The sequence below is a fragment of the Diadema setosum genome, chromosome 13, assembly GCF_964275005.1.
Source record: "Diadema setosum chromosome 13, eeDiaSeto1, whole genome shotgun sequence".
Lineage (NCBI taxonomy): Eukaryota > Metazoa > Echinodermata > Echinoidea > Diadematoida > Diadematidae > Diadema > Diadema setosum.
This window is the reverse complement of record NC_092697.1, coordinates 33,206,285-33,231,958: the sequence shown is the minus strand read 5'-3', so window position 1 is coordinate 33,231,958 and position 25,674 is coordinate 33,206,285. Positions and strand designations below refer to the sequence as shown.

The 25,674-nt window shown below is 38.9% G+C and overlaps 2 protein-coding genes across 2 annotated transcripts in view; both read right to left on the bottom strand.

Annotated features, from left to right (window-relative positions):
* Positions 1-3,682: 3,682 nt before the first annotated feature.
* Positions 3,683-13,678, bottom strand: LOC140236601 (monocarboxylate transporter 9-like). Its single transcript, XM_072316524.1, has 5 exons — positions 13,660-13,678; positions 11,248-11,367; positions 9,008-9,203; positions 4,130-4,426; positions 3,683-3,690 (listed from the first exon to the last, which is right to left on the bottom strand). Exons 3-5 carry the CDS (start codon positions 9,171-9,173, stop codon positions 3,683-3,685), a joined length of 471 nt encoding a protein of 156 aa, XP_072172625.1. The 5' UTR covers positions 9,174-9,203; positions 11,248-11,367; positions 13,660-13,678.
* An 8,413-nt stretch (positions 13,679-22,091) lies between these two features.
* LOC140237277 (scavenger receptor cysteine-rich domain-containing protein DMBT1-like) overlaps positions 22,092-25,674 on the bottom strand; it is a 41,218-nt gene continuing 37,635 nt past the window's right edge. The window contains exons 25-26 of the mRNA XM_072317222.1: positions 24,714-25,025; positions 22,092-23,684 (exon numbers count right to left, since the gene is read on the bottom strand). Of these exons, the coding sequence (XP_072173323.1) occupies positions 23,359-23,684; positions 24,714-25,025 (638 nt within the window). The 3' untranslated portion in view covers positions 22,092-23,358. The remainder of the gene's footprint in view (positions 23,685-24,713; positions 25,026-25,674) is intronic.

Below are 25,674 nucleotides of genomic sequence, written 5' to 3'. Positions count from 1 at the left end.
ATTTTCTAACTTTTCCTCTTGAGAAATCCATTACCTTTGTTTTACTAACATTAACTTGTAGTAACCATAATTTGCAGTAATCACTTACAGCATTGAGTGCAGATTGCAATTCGTTCTTACTAGTTGCTAGGATTAAAGTATCATCAGCATACATCAATGAGAAGAGTCTTAGAAATACATCTATTCCTTTATCATGTAATACGGTCAACAAATTATTAGGCAAAAAATCAACACCATTATAATTATGCGGAACTTACATAATCTTGAAAATCATTTATATACAATGCAAATAGCAAAGGAGATTTTCTCCTTGCCTCACTCCAATATTACAATGAAAAAAGTCAGAACGCTCTGAATTGTTGAGAACACATGACTTTAGATTTTTATACATATTTCGGATTACATCAAAAACTTTTCCCTGTATGTTACATCTAGCAACTTTGTTCCATAGCAATGTTCTATCGACAGAGTCAAAAGCTTTCTTATAATCTATAAACGCGCAGTATAATCTTTTTCTCTGTGATAAATACAAGTCAATAATTGAGTGCAACACAAATATATGATCAACAGTTGAATAAGTCTCTCTGAATCCTGCTTGTTCTTCCCCAATGGCATCATTGTCATCGAGAAAATCTGTCAATCTATCATTAATTATTGAAGTAAATAATTTGCCAATGCAACTTAATAAAGATATTCCACGATAATTATCAGGGTCATTAACAGAACCGTAGTAGGGCGTATAATACCAATCGTCCAATCCGTTGGAATTATTCCGCTATCTAAAACTAAATTAAATAATTTGGTTATTACATTCACTAAAGACGCATTGCTGTTTTTTAAAAATTCATTTAATATCAAATCAAAACCAGGTGCCTTATCATTTTTCAATTGCTTTATATGAGCAGTCACCTCTTCTTCAGATATTCGGTCATTATAATCATGTTCAATATGCATGGTAAGAGGGATATGTGCTGTATTACAAGTATTCACAAAACTCGTCGGTGTTGATCTCAGCATACCATCATTAATGTCATTTAAACTTTTAAAATGTTTCTGGAAAGTTCCAATGTAAATTGAACACTTCTCTGATTTCGTTTTTCTGGAGGGATGTATATTCCAATACTCCTTTGGATTTTCAGACTTCAACGTACGTAATTTTTCATGAGTGTCCTTAAAGAACGTGTATTGTGCTTTCTTCAAGGTTTTCTTGTATAATCTTCTGACATTTTCAAACTCATCCATTACATCACGATTGAATCCATTACGTCACATTTCTTTTTCAATTTGATAAATATCTTCCTAAGTTTCTTACAATCTTCATCAAACCATGGTTTATTATCTGAAGATTTTGCTAAATTGCTATATAAAGATTTTGCTAAATTACCTTTAGTCTTTGTTACAGACCTTCTAACCATATTTGTGTTTGAGGCTGCCGTAAAGTATATAGATTGTAATGAAACGAACAAATCATCTATCACGGTTTGGTTGGCATTACTCAATTCAACAGAGTCCATTCTCGCGGAGATGTCATCTATTACGTTGCTCTCGTTAATTTCACTTCTGAAATCAGAACATTTTGCCTGATCCCACACAATCTTTGTCGACCCTTGGACTGCATTTCACGCTCCATGTGTACATGTAGTTTCATCATTAATTTCATCGAAATCAAACTCAAAGTAAACATGTAGTGCGTTATGTTTATTAGATAGTGTATCATCAAAACAGTCCACTTCAAACTTCTTTACAGTGTCAAACGAATCACTAGATATCAAGCAATAATCTAAAGTAGTACTTGAATTATCACAGGTATACACACCTGATTCGCCACCAAAGCGCCCATTTAAAATTGATAAATTGAACGCTCTACATAATTCTAACAACTTTCTTCCATTCAAATTGACTTGAGAATCCACATTCTGCCTAACAGGTAGTGTACCAACAGTTGGAGTTTCTGAACTTTGCGTGAAATCAGTATTGATACCGCCATAACCTTCATCTACGAAATCATCCAAATTACCAGTTCTATCATTAAAATCTCCAATTAAGCACATAGGATGATCAAATTTACCCTTGATATCAGCAATAGAGGATGCAACACCTTCAAACATATCCTATTCATAGTACTTCGATTTTTCATTGGGTATGTAAACTGCTCCTAAAATTAGAGACACTTTAGAAGAAATCACTACTTTGACCCATAAAACATATTTTTTGAGTTTGAATCAGTTAATATTTGTACGTCGTAATTTTCCTTCGCCACAATACACAATCCATGGATACCCCCATGCCGTAGTTTCCTATCATTATTCTCTTTGCTATACACTTTATATCCACAAGGAATTAACTCTTCATCCACACAGTCCGTTTTAGTTTCACTAAAACAAGCAATGTCAAAATCTTTAATACATTCTGGTAAAATACCAAGTTCAAGTTTCGAATGTAGCCCGCACACATTTATGCTCAAAATATTTAGTTGGGTCCTACAAAATTGATTAGTTAGTGAGTTGAACCTACGTTTTTGCTCCACAGTGTCACCTCCGCATTCCTAGTAGCCGGTGACGTCCTTGATCTTATCAGGCTTCTATCCCAGCTTGCTCAACTGGTCAGGAGTGTCGATGGTCACTTTCTCTTCTTTACCGTGATGGCTGAACAACGCATGAATTCTGCCATCGATCGTCCACGCAGTCTTCACGCCCGGGTCTCCTTTCACAGCGCGTAAGATGCGACTGCGCAGAGGAGTTAGATCCTCCACGTAAACGGCCTTCCGTGTCTCCTTCTTTCTTAATTCCTTCTTCTTTCTTATAATCTCCTGTCTTGTCTCCCTTCTGACGAACTTCACGATGACCGGTCGGAGCCCCTTGCTCCTCCGAGACTTAGGCAATCGATGGCTTACACTGATGTCACTCCTGTTGACAGTGACACCAATGTCAGCCGCAAGGTGTATCACCTTCTCCGTTGTGTCTTCCCTCGCTGACTCCTCGAGGCTGAAGATGCGGATATTCTCCCGTCGCCCATACTGCTCAAGTCGGTCCAAACCATCAAGTGCAACGGAGTGACTAGAGCCGTTTGGTGGTGAGGGCGCCGGCAATGCTGCTTTTATGCGATCCATAGCCGCTTCCATAGCTACTCTCACCGCTTCAGTTACCGCCTGGATAATGACGGGCTGGATCGCGACGAGGACCTTGCTCACCATTTCAGCCATCATGGCACCATCTCATCTTTCACCGACTCTTTACCACTAGTAGCAAACGCTTGCTACTAGTGCGCTTCGTTTTTGTTACAATTCACAAGAGCGCAAGCATCTTGCTAGTTGTTGTTTCATGTACGCAGTTTTAGGGGCTTCCCCTTTTCAGCGCTGGGATGTGACTGCCAAGTCAACTTCAAAGACGAGTAGAAGCCAGGTAATTTTGTGCAGTTTATGCTTGCTCTACTTGATTGTATAGATGATAATAATTATATTGGATGGCCTTGATTCATGGAATACCAGGGAATATTGCACTCGTTAAGTCCAATATTGCACTCATCTTCGATTCGTGCAATATTGGCCCTAACTCGTGCAATATTCCCTGGTATCCCATTCATAGCCATCCAATATAATATAAATCTGAAAAATGTGGGTCGACTCAGTAGAATTTGAAATGATAAATGGGAGGACAGGGCGCTATGGGAATCGTCTTTCTTCTTAGTGTGCTGTCATTTAATATCAGTAAATATCAAAACGCGCAAAAGGTGAATGAATTTATACGGAACAATCGGACACTTCATCCTGAGTGCTCCAACAAGAACGATTGTGGGGTGGTAGAGGAACAAAGCTGACAGATCAGAAATTTAGCATCTTTGGGGTCATCCCACGAGATCGACACCCACGAGTCATTATAGGGCCTACAGCCCACGAGTTCGACACGAGGTAAAAGCAGCCCACGAGTTCGACAGATACAACACGGGGCGTAGTGTGTCGGTCTCGTGGGCCTTGTGAGCTTAGTGTCGAACTTATGGGCTGTATGACTCGTGAGCTGTATAACTCATGGGCTGTATGACTTGTGAGCTGTATGACTCGCGGTTGTCGGTCTCGTGACGTGCACCCGCATCTTTTGGGTGCCCGCCCGCCATAATAGGTCATAAGTCTCACCCAGATTGGAAGAGGCCATCGGCAGAGTGACGGCAGCCATGAGGTGACGCAGTGGGAAGTACTCATGGAGAAGTCCGTAAGAGGCGAACATTATAAAACCGGTGCCCACCCCATAGAGCAGGCTGTAGGTGAAGAATATCGGTGCGATGCTCGGCATGAGTGAGGTGAGGAATAGCCCTATTGCAAGGGCGGCGACTCCGCACGTCACTACGCAGCGGTAGCCGAGGCGCTCGACGAGCAGGTTGACGGGTATGGAGACGAATGAGGCGATTCCAAATGGGGCCGATCCGATCCAAGCTGCATTAAGAAAAGGCACACACAAGGGACTACTCGTTGATTATTTCTGAAACTTCCCGTTTGTTTGTTGTTGTTGTTGTTGTTGTTGTTTAGTTCTGGAAATGGGTCTAAAGTTTCATGAGTGAAATTGACAGTAGTTGCCAGTCAAAATTGAATAAATTTTGCGCACTTTGTTGTTTAAGTATCGCCATAACGTCAACATACCTGGTAAACTACATTGTCAGTAGATTGTTCTCAGCCAAGTTTTCTATACATTCATCTGTAGATCAACATGTTAGTGGTGCGAGGTTAATCTATTATTTTGTCTTATTGTTTTTCCCTGTTTTCTTAGATCCTTCACAAATATGTTTCCAATTCCAATGCTTTTTCCCCAAAATTTTGACCAAATGGAGGTTCTTAAAACAGACTCTACCACTCACGAATATCGCAATAAAATAATATAGGAACACTGCCACAACTTATACCTCCCTTGGTCATATCAAAACAGAACATAAAATAACACCTGACTCCAGCCCTGCGTACCATATTCACGTCTTCATTTAGGACCTATTCTCATACATATGGAAACCCAATATTTGTTTTTAAACATTTGGAGTTACATATACATATTTCAACTTTTCAGTAAAAACATAACCCATGACTCATCAAGTACCATAATATTGTATCCATGTTTTATGCTGAAACTTATGTGATTCAAAGTTCTTTAAAATAATATTATTATGAACTCAAGCAAGCGTTATGTATATTGCTTTGTATTACATTATAAGGATATAAATCAATTGAATTGAATTGAATTGAATTGAATTGAATTGAACTGAATTGAAAAGAAAGCTTGAAACATCCACCAATTAAAGTCAAAAAATTCATACAGTTTCAAAGAAAATGACATAATGTTAAGAGTTCAGTGTACTACGTTGCAAAATGCGCAGGTATAAGTTACTAATTGAACAGAAGTAGTCCAGCTTGGAAGGAACAAGCCTTCAAAGAGCAAAAACTTGAAGGACAAGTTCAACTTCATTTGCATATATGGCATGAGTGAATGCAGCAATTTTATTAGAGCACATTTAGTGAAAGTTTGGGGAAAATCGGACAATCTATTCACAAGTTATGAATTCTTAAAGTGTCTCTGCAGTCACTGCTGGATGAGAAGACTACTACAGTGTATGATGTCACAATTGCATGCGTACGATACAAGGAAAATATAAAGAGAATGTGTACAACGATACAAGGCAAATATCACGAGAATATTGCAAATTTTTATTTCTTGTAAAAAGTGCACATTTCCTCGACCTGTCGCTGACGTATGTTAAGGGTAATATAATTTCCCTTGCCTTCTGAAAGAGGCAAGTCAAGCGTTCTTTTATTTTGCGAGAAAAGTGAAAATATGTTGAATTTTCCCTATGTTTTCTTTATATTTTTCAATTCAATTCAAAGGTTTTATTTTCACTTCTTTCAACAGAACGTACAAAAAGTATATCGTTGTACACATTTGACATATCACAAGCTGCAGTATTCTTCACATTCAGCGGTAACTGAGAAGAAACTTCAAACATTTATAACTTTTGAACGGGTTGTCTAATTTTCCTCAAACCCTCACTGATGTGTTCTACTAATATTGTTGCATTCACTCAGTCCACATGTCTATGAAGGTGGACTTGTCCTTTAAAGGCCCGATCTCACAAAGGTGCTACAACCTTGTCCATGGTTTAAACCATGGACAAAGACCACGGAGCGCCAAGTGTCGCATGGAATATTTCGTTACGAAATCAGTCATTTCGTCGACAAAATGATTATTTTGTAACGATATGACATTTCGTAACGAAATATCTATTTCGTCGACGATATGACTGATTTCGTAACGAAATATTCTGTTCGACACAAAGGGTCAGCAGTACGAACGAAATTGTGTGTGTTTGTGTGTGTCCGTCAGTCAGTGTGGCCGTCAGCCCGTATTGTGAAGGTCCCTCGGCAACGATAGTTATGATTTATTTTTTTTTTATCCTCTCTTGGTCGTGTTGGGAGGCCTATGGGAGGCCGACATGTGGGTAACTATACGAAGGAGGCCAGTACCTCCTTGACTTTACTACACAGCCCAGTCGCTGTATTGCGCTTCGCACGGCATGTGGTCGGGCTATCAATGACATGTGGGTGTGTGTATTGAGTGAGAGGTCACGTCCACTACTTTGAACACTGTGTTGTTTGAACCAGGGCTGTAACATCTTGTCAGAAGTGTTGGGGACTCCGGCAAAGAAGAGGGAGGGTGTTTGGATTATGGTTAATGCTTCGAATCCTTCCTAATGACATGTATAATCTTTATTGTTCGTTAAACTGACAGATAAAAGGTTAGCCAGCTTGCCACCTGACAACCACAACTTTAAAATGATGAGTTTGAATTTTGAATACACTCAGGAGGGGCTGATCTACGGTTGATACAAGCTGGCGAACACAAATAGGTTCATGCTTCGTACTAAAAACAGAGAAAATCGCATTCCAAAACGCTTCTAAATGGTTATTTTCAAATTTGGACAGGGGTCAGTATTTAAAAGTGAATAAAATTCTAGTGTTGCACAGATATCAAATCATTTATTTTTCAACCAAATCACCTCATTTCGCAGTTTTCTCGATTTAGACGTCAAAAAATTATATTAACGACTGCGTTTGTACTCGAGGTGGCATGTTACATGTACAATATGCAGCCTACATTTAATACTTGATTCCTCGTTCTTTGATTTCACCCAAGTACCAAACTAGGCTCGAACACGTAAAGGTGGCTTACTTGCCCATATCATATTTAAATCATAGAAGCAATTTCATAATGCTTCGACACTAATTAGAATGCACTGCACTCTATATCCCTTTTCTCTGCTGTCTCTGTTAGTATGCTTAACGGTTAGACACGCATGCCGTATGTCAATAGTGTTATCATAAAGCCTTTGTATCAAGGTCAAAAGCAGCTCAAATGGAGCTCCCTTTGCATTTTTTTTTTCTTCTATCAAGTGTAACATTCTAACAATGCCTTGTTTATTCAAGAATATTGAATCATCATGCGATGCTTACATCAAGAAAAAGTTATACTTAATCAGATAAGTTTTCACATACGATGGATATCTTTTCGCTCACTTATCCAATGTCTTTACGCCATACGCTATCATCAACACTGGATTGGGGCAGGGCTGGAGTGGCCTTAAACTCTCTTAGTGAATTTTCATCTTATGATACACGTATACCTACGCACTATTAAGTTCCGCAAAAATGTATGCAGGCATTGCAGAGATGTGGGGGGAAGTGTTGTTGGACGGTTATGACCTTGACCTTTAATTGTCCTTTGCTCTTGAGTATGTGTGGCCAAGAGGCGATTGACTCGGCTTTGTCCACTCGCACATTTATATACAAGTTTCATGTGAATACCTCTGACGGGGGTATCTCACTGAGCGGCGAACGTTTGCGAACGTAACGAATTTGGGATTTCGCCAGGGTTCGTGAAGGATTGCAAAAGGTTCGTTAACAGTTGCAAGAAAGTTCTCAGACGGTTTTTATTGTCGCACACAGTTTTTCTTGTCGCAAAGAAATTTTGAACATGTTCAAAATTTCTTTGCGAAGCTTTGCGAATTTGTGTTTTCGCTAACAGTTGCAAACATTCGCAAAACAGTCGTAAGAATTCGCAAACGGTCGTAATACGGTGTCGCTAACATATTTATTTGATTCGCCACTGCTAGCGAACAAGTAACCATATGGTTCCTATATAAAAGCTCCTGAAACAGGCAAGGTTCCAGCTTTTGACATCTCCATCATGTAATTGCTGCACTGAAGCTTCTCATATTGACCAAAGTCTGCCCTCTGCAACAACCACTCTCTGACCCAAACAGTATTTCTTTTCTTCTTTCTTTCTTTTTTTCTTTATCTTCTTTTTCTTAAGCTGCACGATAGCTGTAGCAGCAGCCGGGCAAAGCAGCTCTTCAAGGATAGCAGCACGTTGAGCCTCTTCTTGGCAGAAATTTATTTCGCTATACTGGAAATCCATCTTAAACGGTTGTCACAAGAGATCTGAATTCAGTGGAAGTTTGTACGTTCGTTTTATGGGTCTGACTATACATAATCGCCTGGTACTCTTCTAGGTCCCAGAAAATTCGCAAATTGTCGCAAAGGATTTGCAAACAGTTGCTAATATTTGCAAAACTGTCGCTAACATTTGCAAAATTGTCGCTAACATTTGCTAACAGTCGCTAATAGTCGCCACCTGTGTTTCGCAAACACTTTCGCAAACATATTCGCTCAAGTGTTGCTAATTGTCGCTAAACATCGCTAAAAGTCGCTAACTGTCGCTAATGGCAGAAGCGAACCTTGATTTTTCGCAAACATTCGTCAGAAAAGTTGGCGAATCACAAATTCGCTACCTTCGCAAACGTTCGCCGCTCAGTGAGATACCAGCTTAACGGTTATGTTACGTCGTCCACAGCAAAATTGATTCGGACGGACAGACGAACGGACAGCCCTAAGCTATATAATGCTTCCAGCTACAGAGTCATTATCTTTAAAAATAATAATAATAATAATAAGTGAAAGAAAGGGAAAGGCACCCACCGACTGTCGTAACGCTAGAGTTGAACTCCTCCTGCAAACTGACGAGGAGAATACTGAAAGACAATATGACCCCGAAGCTGAAGAAGAAGGCGAGGCAAGTCGAAGCCGTCACTACCCAGCCCCACGACGTCCTGATCCGCTTGGCGAGGCCTGGTTTACCAGCCATGACTGAACCTGATCCTGAGGTCGGCACGACCTGTTTGACAGAGTTTGAGCAAAATGGCGTTTGAGATGCAGGTCCATGTCATTAAAAGTTGGCTTGAATAAGCAGAGTAAAGGTGGAACACGCATGGCAGTATCGTTGACACTGGACAAAGATAAGAATTTGTAAAATGGACATGCTCCATGTTCTCAGGCAACAACAATATCAATTACCCTACTCTTTTTCGTCGATATACGGCAATTTGTCTATCAGTTGCAATATCAGTGGGCCCTATAACACTTTATACCGATCACAATATGAATGAGATAAGCTGGTGCATCCAGAATTCCCAAGTCTTCCATCGATGCATGATCTTCAATCCTTATGTTTTTCCATAGATTGATACACAAGGAGAAAATATTCAGTCCCTCACATCGCTTGCGTTTTTTGTTTCGCAGCATTATTGACATAATATCATAAAGGAGAAAGAATTGCAGCTGTTACGAAAGTATTGACCAAAGAGAGTATTCGTTACCATGGTTAAGTGTATTTGTGCATTTATAAGACAATGTGAGAGTTGAATTTTTATTAGTAATATCATTACTCAATCTAATTCTAATTATTATGTCGATGTGACCAAAATAAAAGTTGACGAATACATGTAAAACTCAGTTACATAACGTTCTTGACTCTAGTCCGACTTTGCTGAAACTTCTACCGCTTTATTCATTTCATTCTATGATATAATCAGCCGATATGTCGATCATGGGGTCGAACTGTACTTTTTTCTTCTCGGACAAGAGATTTTTCTTTACCTCAGCCGCTTCCCATGCTCCAAACTGAGCAACCCCTTGCTGAGTGAGCTTGCGAAGGTTAAACTGTCAGCGATTGTTCACACAAGACAACGTTTCTCCCAACATAATGCCCTCCAGCAGATATCTTATTTGTACAACGCTTCAGTATTTTAACGTCATTTCCCATCGATAAAAAATAATTATACGGTACAAGCTAAATAATATGTGCTTCTTTCGCAGGCATTTGGAATCGTATAAGAAAGCGACAACAGTTGTACAATACAAATCAAAAGCAGTTTTAGTTTTACAAAAACTGAACTTTTTTGGTACACCATAGGACATCACCAGTCGTCAAGACGGATGGGGGTTCATGTGATTTTGCACTCTTCAAGCAGAGAGGGCCTTACTTCGAGTGCTTTCCAAACTTCAGGATAACATTTCAAGGAAATAATTATAACATGAGAAAAACTTTATACCACAGCCATCAAAATCGCTGTGGATGTGTTGTGAAGATCATTTGAAAAGAAAAGCGAAACAAACCTTGCTGTTGTGCAGTTACCCCCAAGAAACGCGCATCGAGAAATGCGAGTAAATTTTATAGGAAAAGACACCCGAGCAAATTGCACACACAATAATACATTCATCTACACATGTATATGATATGCCAATGCCTAGTATGTGGCTGCATGCAACATAGCCGTGTACGTGAGTGCAATGTGTACAGAAGCGTTCTACAAGATCAAGTTTTGACAATAGAACCTGTCTTTCCTCACAGTGAAAAAAATGGAACCTAAATATTCAGCCCCGTAGAGAGCTTTGTGATAGTCATAACAATTCTATCATGAGTTTCCAGCAACAATGAAAAGCAAATAATGGTCGAGAGCTGTCGAAACGTGTCACTGTGCATCATCAAAATATACCCTGGACTATACAGATTGAGCAAGCAGAAGCAAATTGTTTCTTCTTCTCCTCCTCCTCCTCCTCCTTCTCCTTTTTCGCCTTTTTTGCGTGAGTATGAGCCCCTTTAGGACCTCCCCCTCCCCCATTCCGCGACCCATGACGAGTATAATAGGCAAAAAACTCCGAAAACAAGATTAGAACTTGTCTTGCGAACAAAATGCACCAGGGAAAGCTCCTAAATGAAAGACATTACCCGCGGCTGTCGGGTAGCTGAAAGGCCTGTCATCTCCTGTTGTTTATGCCGACAAAGTTTACCAAGCTTTTGTAAGCTAACAATCAACCAGCGTTGAAGGCAATGAAGTTAACATCGCACGTACATAATCATAGATTAAAAGATGGTGTACCTTTCGAGTTGTTGATACTCTTGAGTCCTTACTTCTCAACGAAGTTCACTGCCCACTGACACGCGTGTATACTTCGTGACGTGACTCAATGAACAATGCCCGAAAAGGGAGGCTAGTGTTCTGAAATATAAATGCGATACGTAAACATTCATATTATGATAATATGGTTGCCTTGCAAGCGCCTTAAAAAAATCGACATCTTGATGTATATGAAGAAACAAGTAGACTAACGTGATTCAAACTTTTGGTTATGAGAACCATTTGTGACATAGTAGAGTTAAATCTGTGGAAGTAACCCCATCTTGGAAGCAAAAGCTTTAAAATGACAATTCAGCCGCTAACGATTCCACGATTCCATGTAAATGCACATATAAAATATCCCCCCGTATGGAAACATTTATAAACTTCTGCCTTTCACTAAAGAACCTCTGCGAAGTGCTGAATCTTGAAAAGTTTGATAAAATCAATGTCCATAAATGGTGGTAACGCATAAATTACAAAAAAAAAAGAGAAAAAAAATACGCTTCGGTAAATTTACCTTATGAGTATTTATAGCTAAGTCTTTATTACATCTCTACGTTATTATAAACATCGCCTAATTCCAAAACCTTTCATGTTGCGATTTCATGATCTTGCTAACAAAGTCTTTTAATGGTTAAATAAAATATCGCTCGTAACTTGACAAGCCGTACAAGTCCACATAATTATATCAAATTACTGTAAAGATAAGACACCGAGCAACTCTCCCAGATTGGTGATTCCTGCTTGTCATCGTTAAAGTTCATTATTCTGAAGGTTCGCTATTCCGAAGTTTTCGTGTTTTGTTGTTGTTGTTGTTGTTGTTGTTGTTGTTGTTGTTGCTGCTGCTGCTGCTGCTGATGTTGTTTTTAATCCAAAAACATTATCTCGAAGTTTCGTTAAGCCGACAATGAAAAAAAAACACGTAATTCAAAGGTTGGTTAGTATAATTACACACCATCTTGTCATTCCCGGATGAACAGAATCATATTACATTTCATTTTCTAATCAATTAACTTTCGGTAAATGAATAACGAATATAATTATAAATAACCCATACGCTAATGATAATTTAACGTACAACATGAAAAGAACAGTCAGCACATGATTTATTGTCTGTTTGTTGTTATTTCTCAGAATAAAAAACGTTTCATTACATCACTATCAACTTGTTTGTTTAGTTTTGCTTTGTTTTGTTTTGTTTGTAAACACGTGCGTGTTTGTTTACCGTATAGTACACTCCCCTACCACATAATAAAACCCATTCTACTCTATTTCACTATTATGCCGCATTATGCTGAATATGATGCGAATGTGTAGCCCTATTATACATTTGTAAAAGCAAATAAACAAAAATAAAAATGTTAAAAAAAAAACACACACACACACACACATTAGATTAACCTTTCCATATTCCCGGAACAAAAACATTTCCTCGCTCATTAAATTTATCTCTCCCCGTAAATTGTTATATTATTTTCTTCCTGTAGCTTTTGGTGTCTTAATTCGTATGTCATCTGCATGGACCTTAAATTCATCGTTGATACTCCATCCGTAGCAGTGTCGATAGTTAATCCCTAAAGTTCAACAAGCTCACATCAATTACTGGCTCCTCAAATGCAACAATATCGCTTTGAAATGGGAGGTTCATTATATCATATATTATATCCAAACAACTGTGCTATGCAACACGTTCCAGATACGTTTCAGATATGACGTGCAAAACGTTGCATTTCGGATTTGATATACTGAGTACACTTTGTATTGATATGGATTTATATATACCACGGGTGGCGAATTAAGAAATTGTATAAGTCCATCTCGAGTGCGCACAATTATGAAACAAACACCAAGCTTTAGTGCTTCAAAGTATAGTACTTTCTAAAATGTGAGTTAGAGATGGAAACAACCGCTGTAAAATTGTAATCATTTTAATCAAGGTTGAATATTGTTGATATACAAAATGTGAACTATATGTTTGCAATAGAATTATGTGATTGTCTCTCTATAAAAACCGTATACAGCTATAATCAAGTGAGAAAATTAGTGATATCTCTTTATATGTTACGTTATATGGTACGATGTTTCATGATGCAAACGTGACCTACACAAGCATATTAATGCATCATTGTGATAACCTTTTTTTTTTTTTAATCACCGCTCCCAATGGTAAACTCATAACCGCCATTTCAACTGAGGTGTAGATCGAAATGCTGGTACTTTACAATTCTGTCGAAACGGTAATGGCAGCTAGATGAGATATATCATGGTCCTCAAGAAGAACGGTGTGTATAGAAGAGTCTTTACTGGGTACATAAATCATAACAAAAAATTGTCGTAACACACCACCACATCTTCAGAATTAAAATGTGTGTGTGTAGTACAGTGTCTTACTTGTTCAAGTTGAAGACGAGTCTTTGATCAAACACTTCTTGAATTGATGCGTGGGTTACGAAGTTGAAATCTGATGTTGATGATTACCGATGAGTGGCTAACCTAACGACACCTGCATCTTCCGCCTGGCCCTGTAGCTCTGTCTGTCTCTGAGGACTGCATGCGGTTCATCTCGACCAGCTGATGATGGTGCTTCAAGTCGATACGTTGGACACCGGGCAGCCGCTGGCTGGACAATGTCCTAATCACAGCGCTTTTCCCCATCCGCATTATTCTTCTGCACCACATTGCCACTAAGTCACTGCAAACCTTTTCAGGTACGTTTACGCACAAGACTGAGCCGTGACGTCCTCCATGTAACTAATGCCCCAGCATTATTAGTGAGAAACGTTGCTGCCTGGACCCGCAGGAAATAAGCTTTCGCAAACAAGACCCAATGACTTGCTCGGCCTACATTGTATTATTTAGTCTCTGTCAAAGCCTTTCAATTCCTTCTGAGGTGCAATGTAATAGTGTAGAGACTATTGTCCCGCGAAAGATAAGCGACCCGCTATATGTGAAGCTAGAAACACACTCAGACGTGATCATGAATATTACTGATTCGAGCTCCAGGTGTTACGTAATATGCAGACGCAAAACCAAATATCCGTTGTAGGACCCTCGTACGGAACTCACGCACCCTCATATTTGAACTACAAGTGTATAATAGATTGTGATATCGTAGGGAGTATAAATACGTACTTCAGCGTAGGCCTATACATGTACCACTACTTTTTTGACAAGCAATATTTTCCATCGCTTATATACCATTTCCTCAAGGTATAAGTGTCACCTGATGGCCAGTTATTTATCGCCCTTACTTGCTTTCAACCCTCTGCGAACTCCATGCATTACTTCCCAGTCCATAGGTATATGTTTGAAATTTGTGCAAGTTTTACTCATTGGTATATTATGCGACTCATACAGTACACGATATGTAGGCCTACTATAATTGTTTTATTGAACATGATAGGCATTATTTTCACATTCGAAATAATTATCCACATTTTGAAAGATGTATAAAGATCTGGGGGGCATTTCATGAAGGAACTTGTCGGATAAAATGTCCGACAAGTCAATTATATCCGACAAGTTCAGAGAAATCAGCCAATCAGACTAAAGAATTTCTCAAAACTTGTCGGATATAATTGACTTGTCAGATATTTTATCCGACAAGTTCCTTCATGAAATGCCCTCCAGGAATCGGCGTCTCACCTCGATGATCAGATATGAGCCACTTGCCTTTTCCTGTTGTGAATAAGGACCCTCGCATATTATTAGAGCAGTATACTTGACTTTTATTGGCTCGACATTGCCTTTTTTAATCAATGATCGAGTCATTCACTGACCAATCTATACAATGTGCAATGTGCGCTTGAACATGGCCACATTAAATTGTTCACACCACGTATACGTTCTGAATTCTTTACATGCTGGAAGAAGTTAAGTATTCCTTTTTTATTCTTTCTTGTTGTTTTTATGGTTGCGATTTTCGTCTGTGTGTATAGGCCTATGTTACTTTATTTGGACTTTAACTGGTACCGGTATAGCCACAAACTTGTATTGACATAAAACACCTTTTTTTTCATTGGTATATTGAAAACTTTCGCCCTAATTCACGCAGAAAATCCGACGTAGCAGACGCTGGAGAAAGTGAGAGCGTGTGGGGCGAGTGGCTAGTCGACACGTTAATGGGGGTGGCCTGCAGCACCGTGCGTGGAGGGACATCATGTTCACGTAATTTCACGCGTAGTGTGTTGTGTGTAGGCGGCAGAAATCGGGTTAAATCTACAGTTGAGATATAATCTAGGACCTTATCATTCCTTTACAACATTATTTCAGTTGATTACCTGTGCACAACACGTGTATATAAGCACCCGATTGCAGACGGCAGGTGGCAAGCAACCGTTGCAACTACTTACATTATTACCACCTCCGAAGAAAATGCACCAGTCCGACTAGAGCCATCATCGAAAAATGAGAAGGAATGTGAAATATATTTGGTCGTTTTTGCTCCCAAACTTAGCAGTTATGTTGCTCATAAGGCTGCTACGTATCTAGATAATGTCTCACATACAACTGTATCTTGATATTGCATTGAAAATGATATTTGGCGAGAAACAAAAGCTTGAAATCACAGGAATTCACACTGCTGACGACGGCAGACAGTGAAGGTCAACGGCTCAAATTTTCGTTGGTAGTCTCGTCACGTGATAGCTCTGTGTGGATTGTACACGTTCCCTATGACAGCAATTGTGACTGGGTAGTCTAGCTTTACTGCTTATTTGCGTCAGGACTGCTCAACCAATGAACAAGATTCTTATATCACAAAAATGGGCAGAATCTCTACTTTCTAAAACCGTGCGCCCCAATTTCGTGCGACTTTCCATTCTCGAGATATCTCGTGTGGAAGAATTGCAAGACGGCAAAATGTGCTCAAATTCGTCAAATTTGGACTGTTCGCCATAGACAAATCTACTCATAAAGTACTTTTCTGATCAAATTTGCGTCACGATTACAAATGTTACAATAATGATATATACACATAAATAATCCCTAAAGTGTCTTAATTCAGAATCCGGGCGCCCCAAGTTTGCTTCTTAAATAGTTTAAAAGTTATGGCAGATTTTGTGGAAAAATGCGTCGATTTTTGACCCGTTTTACGTGTTGTAGCGTTCGCGCGGAAGCGCGGCTTCGCAGATGACCGAAAGTTTTCAATATGTGACTGTTTGGTCAGGGAGGTGGCCTGGCTTGCGTTCCTTACTTTGGTTTGATGCAGGTAGGTATTTTTGTTACGTTGCCTGAAGATGATGTTAATCACATCAGGTTCTCGAAATCATTATCCACATCGGATGGAAAAAAAAAATCCAGTCAATCTACAATCATTACTCATTTGACGTCGTTTCCTGCACCGACTGTAAGTTTCAACTATTTGTAGGCTATACGTGTCATTTCATTAATTTGGACTTTTAGTGGGTCTATATAAGCATCGCCTTATACTAGGTAGCCATCTTTGATATCATTGTCGATGCAATGTTTTATGTGTATTTATTATTGCACTACCGATAAGATTGTACATATCACCTTTTTGAAGTCATTCTCGACATGCTTATCAGCCCCGTTTCAGTCAATTCAATTCAATTCAATTCAAAATAATTTCATTTCCGTATAAAGTAATACAAAGTAATATATTCAACGCTTACATGAGTATTACTTAAAGGAACTTTGAATCACGTAAGTTTCATCTTTTGCACTTTCCAATAAATACAATTATACTGAACTTCCGATGTTATTATCTAAAATGAATATTTAAGTAGTTATGTCCATAATTACCCAACAAGACAGTATAGTTCATTGCATTTACCTTTGAAAAGAACATTATCGGCTAACATATTATATATATATATATATACGTGTTTGTATGTATTTAAACACACACTCACGATATTATCATTTCAAAATAGGGCGAAGAGGTTGCCAAGGTATCCCACTTTCACCCTATTTGTTCTTAGTCATCGTTATCGTTAAGGGAGACAACTTTATTATGAGATAAAATACCAATCAGGATGTTTAAGTTTGAGTCAGAAATTGGTGCTTTGAAGGTAAATATAGATAAAACAAAGACTTTGCGATTACATTATATCATATATGTACTCCCTCAAAATAAGTTCTGCAATTAAAGTTTAACCCTAACTAGGCCGGGCTATTCAGGTAGATGATAGAGCCGGGGGGGGGGGGCATCCCAGGCCCCCCCCCCCCCTCCGGATCTCGGCCGTCGACCGCGCGATCGCGACCGAAAATTGGCACACGCATTGCCTATGATGTAATCTAAAGTACCATGAAGTTAATTTTTTCAAAAATTATCATTTACACTAAATTATGCTAATTTATGCATAATGATGCATGAAATCAGACAATTTGGTATATATCACTAAATAAAGCTCAAAACAGGCACATTTTTTGTGTAAATATTCTTTTTAGTGTCCTTAGCAAATGTAAGAGAAAAAAATTGCGCAATCAGAAAAAAAAATTTCCTAAGTATTTTATTGTTTTTTGAATTTCTTATGTATTTCTTTGTTTTTTTAACTTTATGTTTTTCATTGTTTTTTCGATGAAATTTGTCCGAGACATTGTTCTGAACAAGAAAATGCATTATTGATTGATTTTAATCAATAAAACCCCAAAATAATCATGCTTTTATGAAATGTGCCTGTAAACACAATTTGCATTGAAATTGTACACAAATTCACGTTTTTGAGCAATTTTTGGTCTGACATGCACGTGCATATTTATGCGCAACTTCGGAACCCCGCACCCGGGCATCGCAAATTTGGTGTCAAAAGATGCGGGAGACTCGAAAGAAAAAAGTCATGAAACGTCGCGGCAATAGCTTCTCGCGATAGCGATACATCGCGCGAAACGTCGAGGGGGGGGGGGCCTCGGAGGCCCCCCCCCCCCCCCCCCCCGCCCCGGCCTAGTTAGGGTTAATATATCATATTTCTCTTATATCAGCATTATCTTCATTAAATATGATATTGCAAGAAAGCCTGATTCATTATCTTTAAAATGACACCGCACTGTGCTATGACTGAGTGTTCTTGGAATGTGCAAAACAGCTGAGTATGGGGACGGATCAAAAGTGAAAAGTCGCAATTATTCTGCCATTGATAATGTACAGTTTTGATAAAAAAATACCACAGGCTGACAGGAATAAGCAATTCTGAAATGAGAGCACTTTCAAATACTCCCATTTCCTAGACATTAGATGACTTTTTGGTCAATCTGCTTATGTTTAATTTTAATCTGCACATACTACTGCAGTTTTTAATTCATGGATGAAGCCTGGAATCTAATGATAATCGCACAATGCATTCTTTTCAAACACATTCCTCCCCTGAAACGACAAAGCAAATGGGTATTATACTGTTTGACGTAACACATTTGCTCACATATGACCTTTCCTCATACTAGGTCATACTGTGCATTCCAGGAATGCATAATGAAAACAAGAGAGTTGTCGTTGTAAAGAAAATTAATCAGGCTTTCTTATGTCTCATTAAAATAAAATGATGTAGTTTTAAGAGAAATATGATTCATCCAATTGGACTTGCAGGACTTTTTGAGGAGTTTGTATATACATGTATATAATATATATATATATATATATATATATATATATATATATATATATATATATATATATATATATCAAGACACCTTCAAGCTGCTCCTCCTAGCAATGTGAATAAACTATTGAATTGAATTGAATTGAAAATTGAATGTACCGGTATTGTGTAATAACCGCGTTTTATGAGGGAACGTGACAACATTATCATTGTTTCACCTGCGATACGAGGGACCATAAAGATATATAATGATCTTCTCGAATTTAATATTGTTTTCCCCTTCCTGTCTGGACTCTATATCAAAGCAGGGAGATGATGAAGTCCTGTGTGGAGACAAAGGGCTACGGAAGCTTTTAAGTACCACCGAAAAGACGAGTTGTTTCCTCGCCTTTCGACCTTTTCAGGTTCGATGAGGATGAGAGAAGAAAATAATCCAGATTTTTTTTTTTTCTCGACATCTCTGGTTCATAAAGACTCGACCCAAGATCTCGTCTTCTCGGAATCTCGGGTTCGGTGAGCATTTTAAGGCAAGATCTAAGATCTTGTCTTCTTGACTTCCATGTCGGGTCCCGAAACGAGAGCAGGTGATGTTATTATAATAACCATGAGGAGCTCATATTCTCGACTCCGGAAATTCGCAACGAGATCTCGTCTTCTCGCCTTCTCGGATCCGAAAACAATAGAAGGCGAGATATACGAGATGTCGTCTTCTCGCCTTCTCGGGCACAGAACTCTATACAGGTCTGTATTCTAGGGTCTCGAAACGAAAGCAGGCAATGTATCACAACGACATTTTGTCTTCTCGACTTCTCGATTCCCGAAAAGAAAGAAGGCGAGATAATAACAAGAATCTCATCTTCTCGACTTTTTTTCTTTTTTACCCAAGGCGAGAGCACACGAGATAAGAACGAGATTTCGTCTTCTCGGGCACAGAACTTTATGATACCTTAACTACAGTTCTGTATTCTCGGATCCCGAAACGAAAAAAGGCCAGAATGACGAGATTTTGTCTTCTCGATTTCTCGGTACCGAGACTGGACATCGAGAGCAGCAGGACCTCGCAACGAGTATGCAAATTGGCGGCACAGGGTGGGGCATGTCTTTGTACTTGGCCTGCACATTCTGAATTGTAATACAGTGTATCTGACTTTGCCTTGCATGCTCCATGTTTCTTGATTACTACACTGTATTAAAATACACCTTGATTTCATTTGAATGTGCTGATACGTGTGCGCAAGTGAATAACCATTTCATTCGACATACATTGTTGCAGGTGTTTTAACAATCCCGGCAGGTTTGACAGGTACATGTAGTTCTGTAGAAATTTTCCCCGTTTGTACGACGGACTTATTTTCACTGCACTGCATGTTCAAATTCCAACGCAGATAATTGAATGTTCTCCCCCTGCACTGCTTGCTCATGCCGAGTCACTTTGAAGTTATATAATCATTCCTGCTTTGCAGGAAGGTGGGTTTTGCCTTCATCTTATAATCAGCTTAATCGACATGTGCTTACCCCGATACTGTGTATCGACTCCCTAGGAAGGAAGCCACGAACTATACAACTGATGAATTACTGTAGATTTTTATATCTTATGAAGACAACACAAAGATAATTCCACAAAACTTCAACTGCATGAAAAGTACATAATCCCTCAACTTGTTACTGCTGACACATCTTAACGGTAATATTAATCCCACCACTTTCTGAAAGAGGAAAGTCATTTTTTTTTCTTTCATTATGGTTGAAGGTATGAGAATGTGTTAACTTCTCTTTATAATTATTTTCATCACATTGTCTCGCAGTGACGGCACCATCTGCAGTACTCTTCTAATCCCGCGATGGCAGCATCAGCACTTGAACAGTTCATCACTTTGTTACTGACACTGCTGCATTCACTCAATTTGCATACATACTTGGGCAGTCTTCACCTTTAATTCTATTCCCCTTCAATTTTATTGTCTAAGTCAAAATTCACTTAAGTCGAAAAATTATCTCCGGTTCATTGGATTCTACTCAAGCGGGGTTGACTGCATGTCTGTCCCTTTATATTATGCTGTAAATTGAATAGGTTGATACAAAATTGAGGTGAACACACTGCCTTTGTAAAAAAAATAAAAATGAATATAATAACAATAATAATAATAACAATAATACAAATAACAATAATGATAAGAAGAAGATAGTAATAATAATGACAAAAGTAATAACAATAACAATTATAATAATAATATTATTATTATTATTAATAATAAAAATAATTTATAAAATTTGTAATAAAAATATATGATTTCATATATTTATCCATTTGTAGTTTGGCTTGCATCTGTCTTGAAATGTTGATTTACTCACTCTGCTGACACCATTATGTCAGCAGTGCTGACACCATTATGTCCATGAAGATGCTGAAAATAACATTTTCATGATGATCATATTCATGGACAGCTGCAGATACATTGGCTTTTTAGTACCAACTTTCAGTTTAGTCAAATCAAGATATGCATCTCCTAAAAAAGAAAAAAAAGAAATTCATGAATTTCTTTGTATGTGTGTGTGTTCGCATGTGTATATACATATATATATACATATATATGTCCAAATATCCAGAGATCCAAAATTTTTATCCAAGAGCACAAGTACATGTATAAATAATATGAGTACTGAGTTTTAATTGGAAATCTTACACAATGTGCCACATGTACATCACATATGATTCATTCATAAAATATTGACAAAATATGCAATAGAAGGTCTAGTACTTGTTCCATGAAAACACACAAACAAAAATCAAAATTAGATTCAAACCATTGATGATACCATTGTATCAATAACACAGTAACTGCTAAATATATACAGTACCTCAGATACACATAATGGTACTATCATACACTGCTGGTTCCTTTTCACTCAAAAAATACTGATTCCTAAACACTGGTATATTCACAAAGCTATGTACACGTTGGCAAGAAAATCACGAGTACACCATACTTGTTCTGCTACACTAAAGGTATCAGTGTAAACTACACTAAAGGTATCAGTGTAATCTACCAAAGGAGTAAACTTGGATGTCTCCTTCACTGTCTAAGCTGTGCAAGGAAACGACTCATCGATATCCATCGATCATTCACAGGTGTAGGTCTTTGGTCACAGCAATCATACACATAAATGTGATTTTAAAGGTCTCTTGGTATCCAACTCACTGGAAAAGGTCCCGCCGTGTGAAAGGATTTAGTCAACTCCCCTCCCCCCCCCCCCCATTATCCCCAACACCTGCAGAATATTAATTTACTGCTCAATATCATACAAAGAGCAATTGATGTGAGTATTCACAACAAACAGAACAGAAATACTAAGAAGTCAAGCCTCACGCCAATATTACAGAAAAATTCGATCTTTATTTGTCAGCATAATACGGTACGAGAGGAACATCTGCTTTAACCAGTTGATCACCAATCTTTTCTGTTTTAAAATACTATATTCACCAAATATTTTGCAAGGTTTTTATTGTCGCAAATTTCACAAGTCAGGTGCTATTCCTGAATTTATTGACTCTGATCCCCACATAAAAGTAACGCACACTCATACATTTCTCCATTCAGTACAGTACTCCGAAATCGCAAATGTAACCATTCACAAAATCGTTTTGAAGTCCCCATTAGCGAAAAATTAGACTCGCTAATTATATGGCTTATACAGTAAGTTGTCTTCAACAATGAGGCCTGTGACAGCATTAAAAACAGAACATTATTTTTTGTTCTATTTCTTCTGCAAGAACTGATTAAATCATAGATTTTCAATCAGGTACATTTCAAGAGTATCATAACAATCTCATGAACAAAGTCAGTTTACCTCACCTAGATTGAATCCAAAATGACAAGAAAAAATCCTTGGACCCACATGAATTTCATTGCGCACAATAGCTTTAAGAAATACCTCATAAATAAGGAGAAGAATTTTTCTTCATCTTAGCCAATTTTTGGACTTCTGCTAGGTTGACATAGGTGAGATTGATTGTACTTTGGTACTGGATTGGGAAAAATATATTCCTTAAAATATGCACAAACTTTTAAGGTATGTTACAAACCTAGTGACCCTGTACAGAGTTAATGGCAAGATATCTAGACACATTTCATTCCTTTCCATTGCAGTAAATCACGTCAATGTATGTCCTCCCTAAAAGGAAGCATTAACTGATATGCTTCCTTCTAAAACAGCTTGTCACCACACAGAATAGACAGAAAAGAAAGGAGGCAAAAAAAAGAAAGACAAAGAGATTGGAGATGAGATTGCTAGACTGAGGGGGGAAAAAAAGAGAGGAAAAAAAAATTGACCCAGAGCGGAGGAGCAAAAATAGGGGCCATAAAATGTCAGAGATCAAGACAGAGAGATAGAAACAGAGAGAAGTGGAGATCAAAAGGAACGGAGGTTGAAGAGTGAAGATGCCAGGGATTGGAAGAAAAGAGGTGGAATCACAAATTATTACGAAGAATGAGAGAAAAAGAAAAGGACCTGACACAGGAAAAAGATGAGGCAATCATGACGTGCATCTGACGTAGGCATCTTGGGTGTGGTCACAGTTTCCAACGTTGCTATGGGGACAATCATAGAGGGCCGCCTCCGTCCCGCTGCAGCTGACCCGGTCCAGCCAGATGGGCACCTCCTCGGAGAAGTAGTTGGAGGCAGAGGTCAGTAGGAGAGGGTTCTCTGCCCGGACACTCTTGCCTGAATCGAAGCCCAGCTGGCGACAGACCACCCGGGCATCGCGGTCATCCCAGCTGTTGTCGCAGATCGTGCCGAAACGCCCGTTCATGAAGATCCGCACGAAGCCTTCGGAGGAGCGACTGCCGCCTACCAACTGGACTGCATTGACATGAGAAACAGTATCCAACAGTGTCATACAATTTCTAGAATGCAATGCCATTGACTGTGTGTGATAGGGTTTGTTTACCCTCATTCATTTAAGTATATATGTGACCCGCTACAACAAAAGGATCCTAAAGTCGCTGACGGCTGAGCCGAGAAAATCGAGTTTGAAGTCACATCATCAAAATTGGTCAATACAATCGGATTTCTGTTTTTGGCATAATTTTGTAGTCTAATGTTTTGTCTATCATCTGCCTAAATTTCGAAGCAAAATGAGTAAAGGAAAGGCAAGAAATCAGCGTTTTTCTGGGCCACGATTTTCCGACTTTCAATGTAACAGAAACGTGTCCAAAGATTAGGCTTTAGCACCTCAGCTAGACTCTGCCCCTAGCAACGAGGGAGTGATCTTATTGGTCAAAGTATGGCATCCTGATTACTGATTTGTTGCTAGGAGCATGCCTTCTATTGTCAAGCGGTGAAAACTGTCTCACCTCCTCTTGATCATGTTAGTGTCGGAAGGGAAACTTTAAAGGCATTTTTCTCGAAACTCTGATTTCCTCAACCACTTGACATGCGCTAATAAAATCATCGATATCTTCGTAATCAAGTACTTTTATGAGTTGTGCTTTATATGAAATTAAAGTAGAAGAGTAAGGGAATAATGTCATGCCATTTTCAGAAAATCATCCTCCCCCGACTTTCGGATCCTTTTGTTGTAGCGGGTCACACATGTATGTATGTACGTATCCATGTCTGTGTGAATGTATGTGTACGTAGCTGTATTTATTTGTGTATGTGTATAATAATGATAAATAGTAACTCTTTTACGGTTGGTCATGATTGTTGCTGGTCAACCAAATCAATGCATCATTATTGAAAGTTAATCGTAATCTCGCTTCATTTGTTTCTAGTTCAAGTATCAAAAAAACTATTAAAAAAATGAAAAAAAAAATTCATCCTAACAGAACAATTATACAGAAAGTCACAACAAGGCAACCTAATAGAAGAAGACCAAACCTCCCTTACCCGCTGCATTGCACACAGCAGCCGCATCAGAGAAATGCGAACAGCTGAGCGAATTCCCCAAGCCGTGGGGGCAGTCGGCGAGGCTGTGCTCATTTGTGCAGTCGACATGGTGGAGGTGGATGGGGCCCACACCGGCACCGTAGCTGGCAGCGACAGACTGGGGGAGAGCGGCGAAAAAGCCAAGCTGCCGGCACACCACGTCGGCATCCTGCTGGTCCCAGCCCTCTTTGCAGACGGTGCCCCACTCCTTGTCGTAGTAGAGCTCCACCCGACCCTGGCGAGCATTGGCACCGCCAGCAAGACGGATGGCAGCTGTGGATGATAGGATGTCAACATTAGTCACCACTTGAGCATTATTTATCGGTGTAATGAGCAATACTGGCAGGCATTCACAAAGCATCATCATGTATGAAGACAGTACAAAACAACACCAGCAGTCAATGCAATTTCCCAATGAACAACACCTTCAAGGGGAATAATTGTGCAATAATGACCAACATCTCGAAAAACTGCTCATACATCATTGTATGACACCATCAATAACTTAACTCGCATCACATAGAGACACCTCTAACAGCCACAATTGATCCTGCATGGTATTATTTAAACTCTGAGCCTATTCTCACACAACATACACACCCGATGAGCTTCTACATAGAGTATTTTCATCCTCCAGAGATTCATATTTCTTCCCCATCCCCCTTCGCCACACATATCCCCTCCTATCTTCTCCATTCCGACACTTTCCCTTTGTATTTTCAATGAAAGCTGGAATGTTAAAACCATAAAAATATGTCGCATTCACATTATCACTCCCCTGTCAAAATTGCTATTAGAGCAACTGCTATATAGTGTGCAGTATGTGGTTACTTGTTCTCATTTTATTATATGTGAGAAGAATCATCTGTACCCCCCCCCCCCCCCCCCCGAGTATTAATAGTCGTTTTCTTTTGTTTATTCT

Coding starts and splice junctions, on each gene's coding strand:
- LOC140236601 (XM_072316524.1), bottom strand. CDS start 9,173: ATGGCTGGTAAACCAGGCCTCGCCAAGCGGATCAGGACGTCGTGGGGC. Junction 4,427..9,007: donor CTCTAGCGTTACGACAGTCG/GTGGGTGCCTTT, acceptor TTCTTAATGCAG/CTTGGATCGGATCGGCCCCA.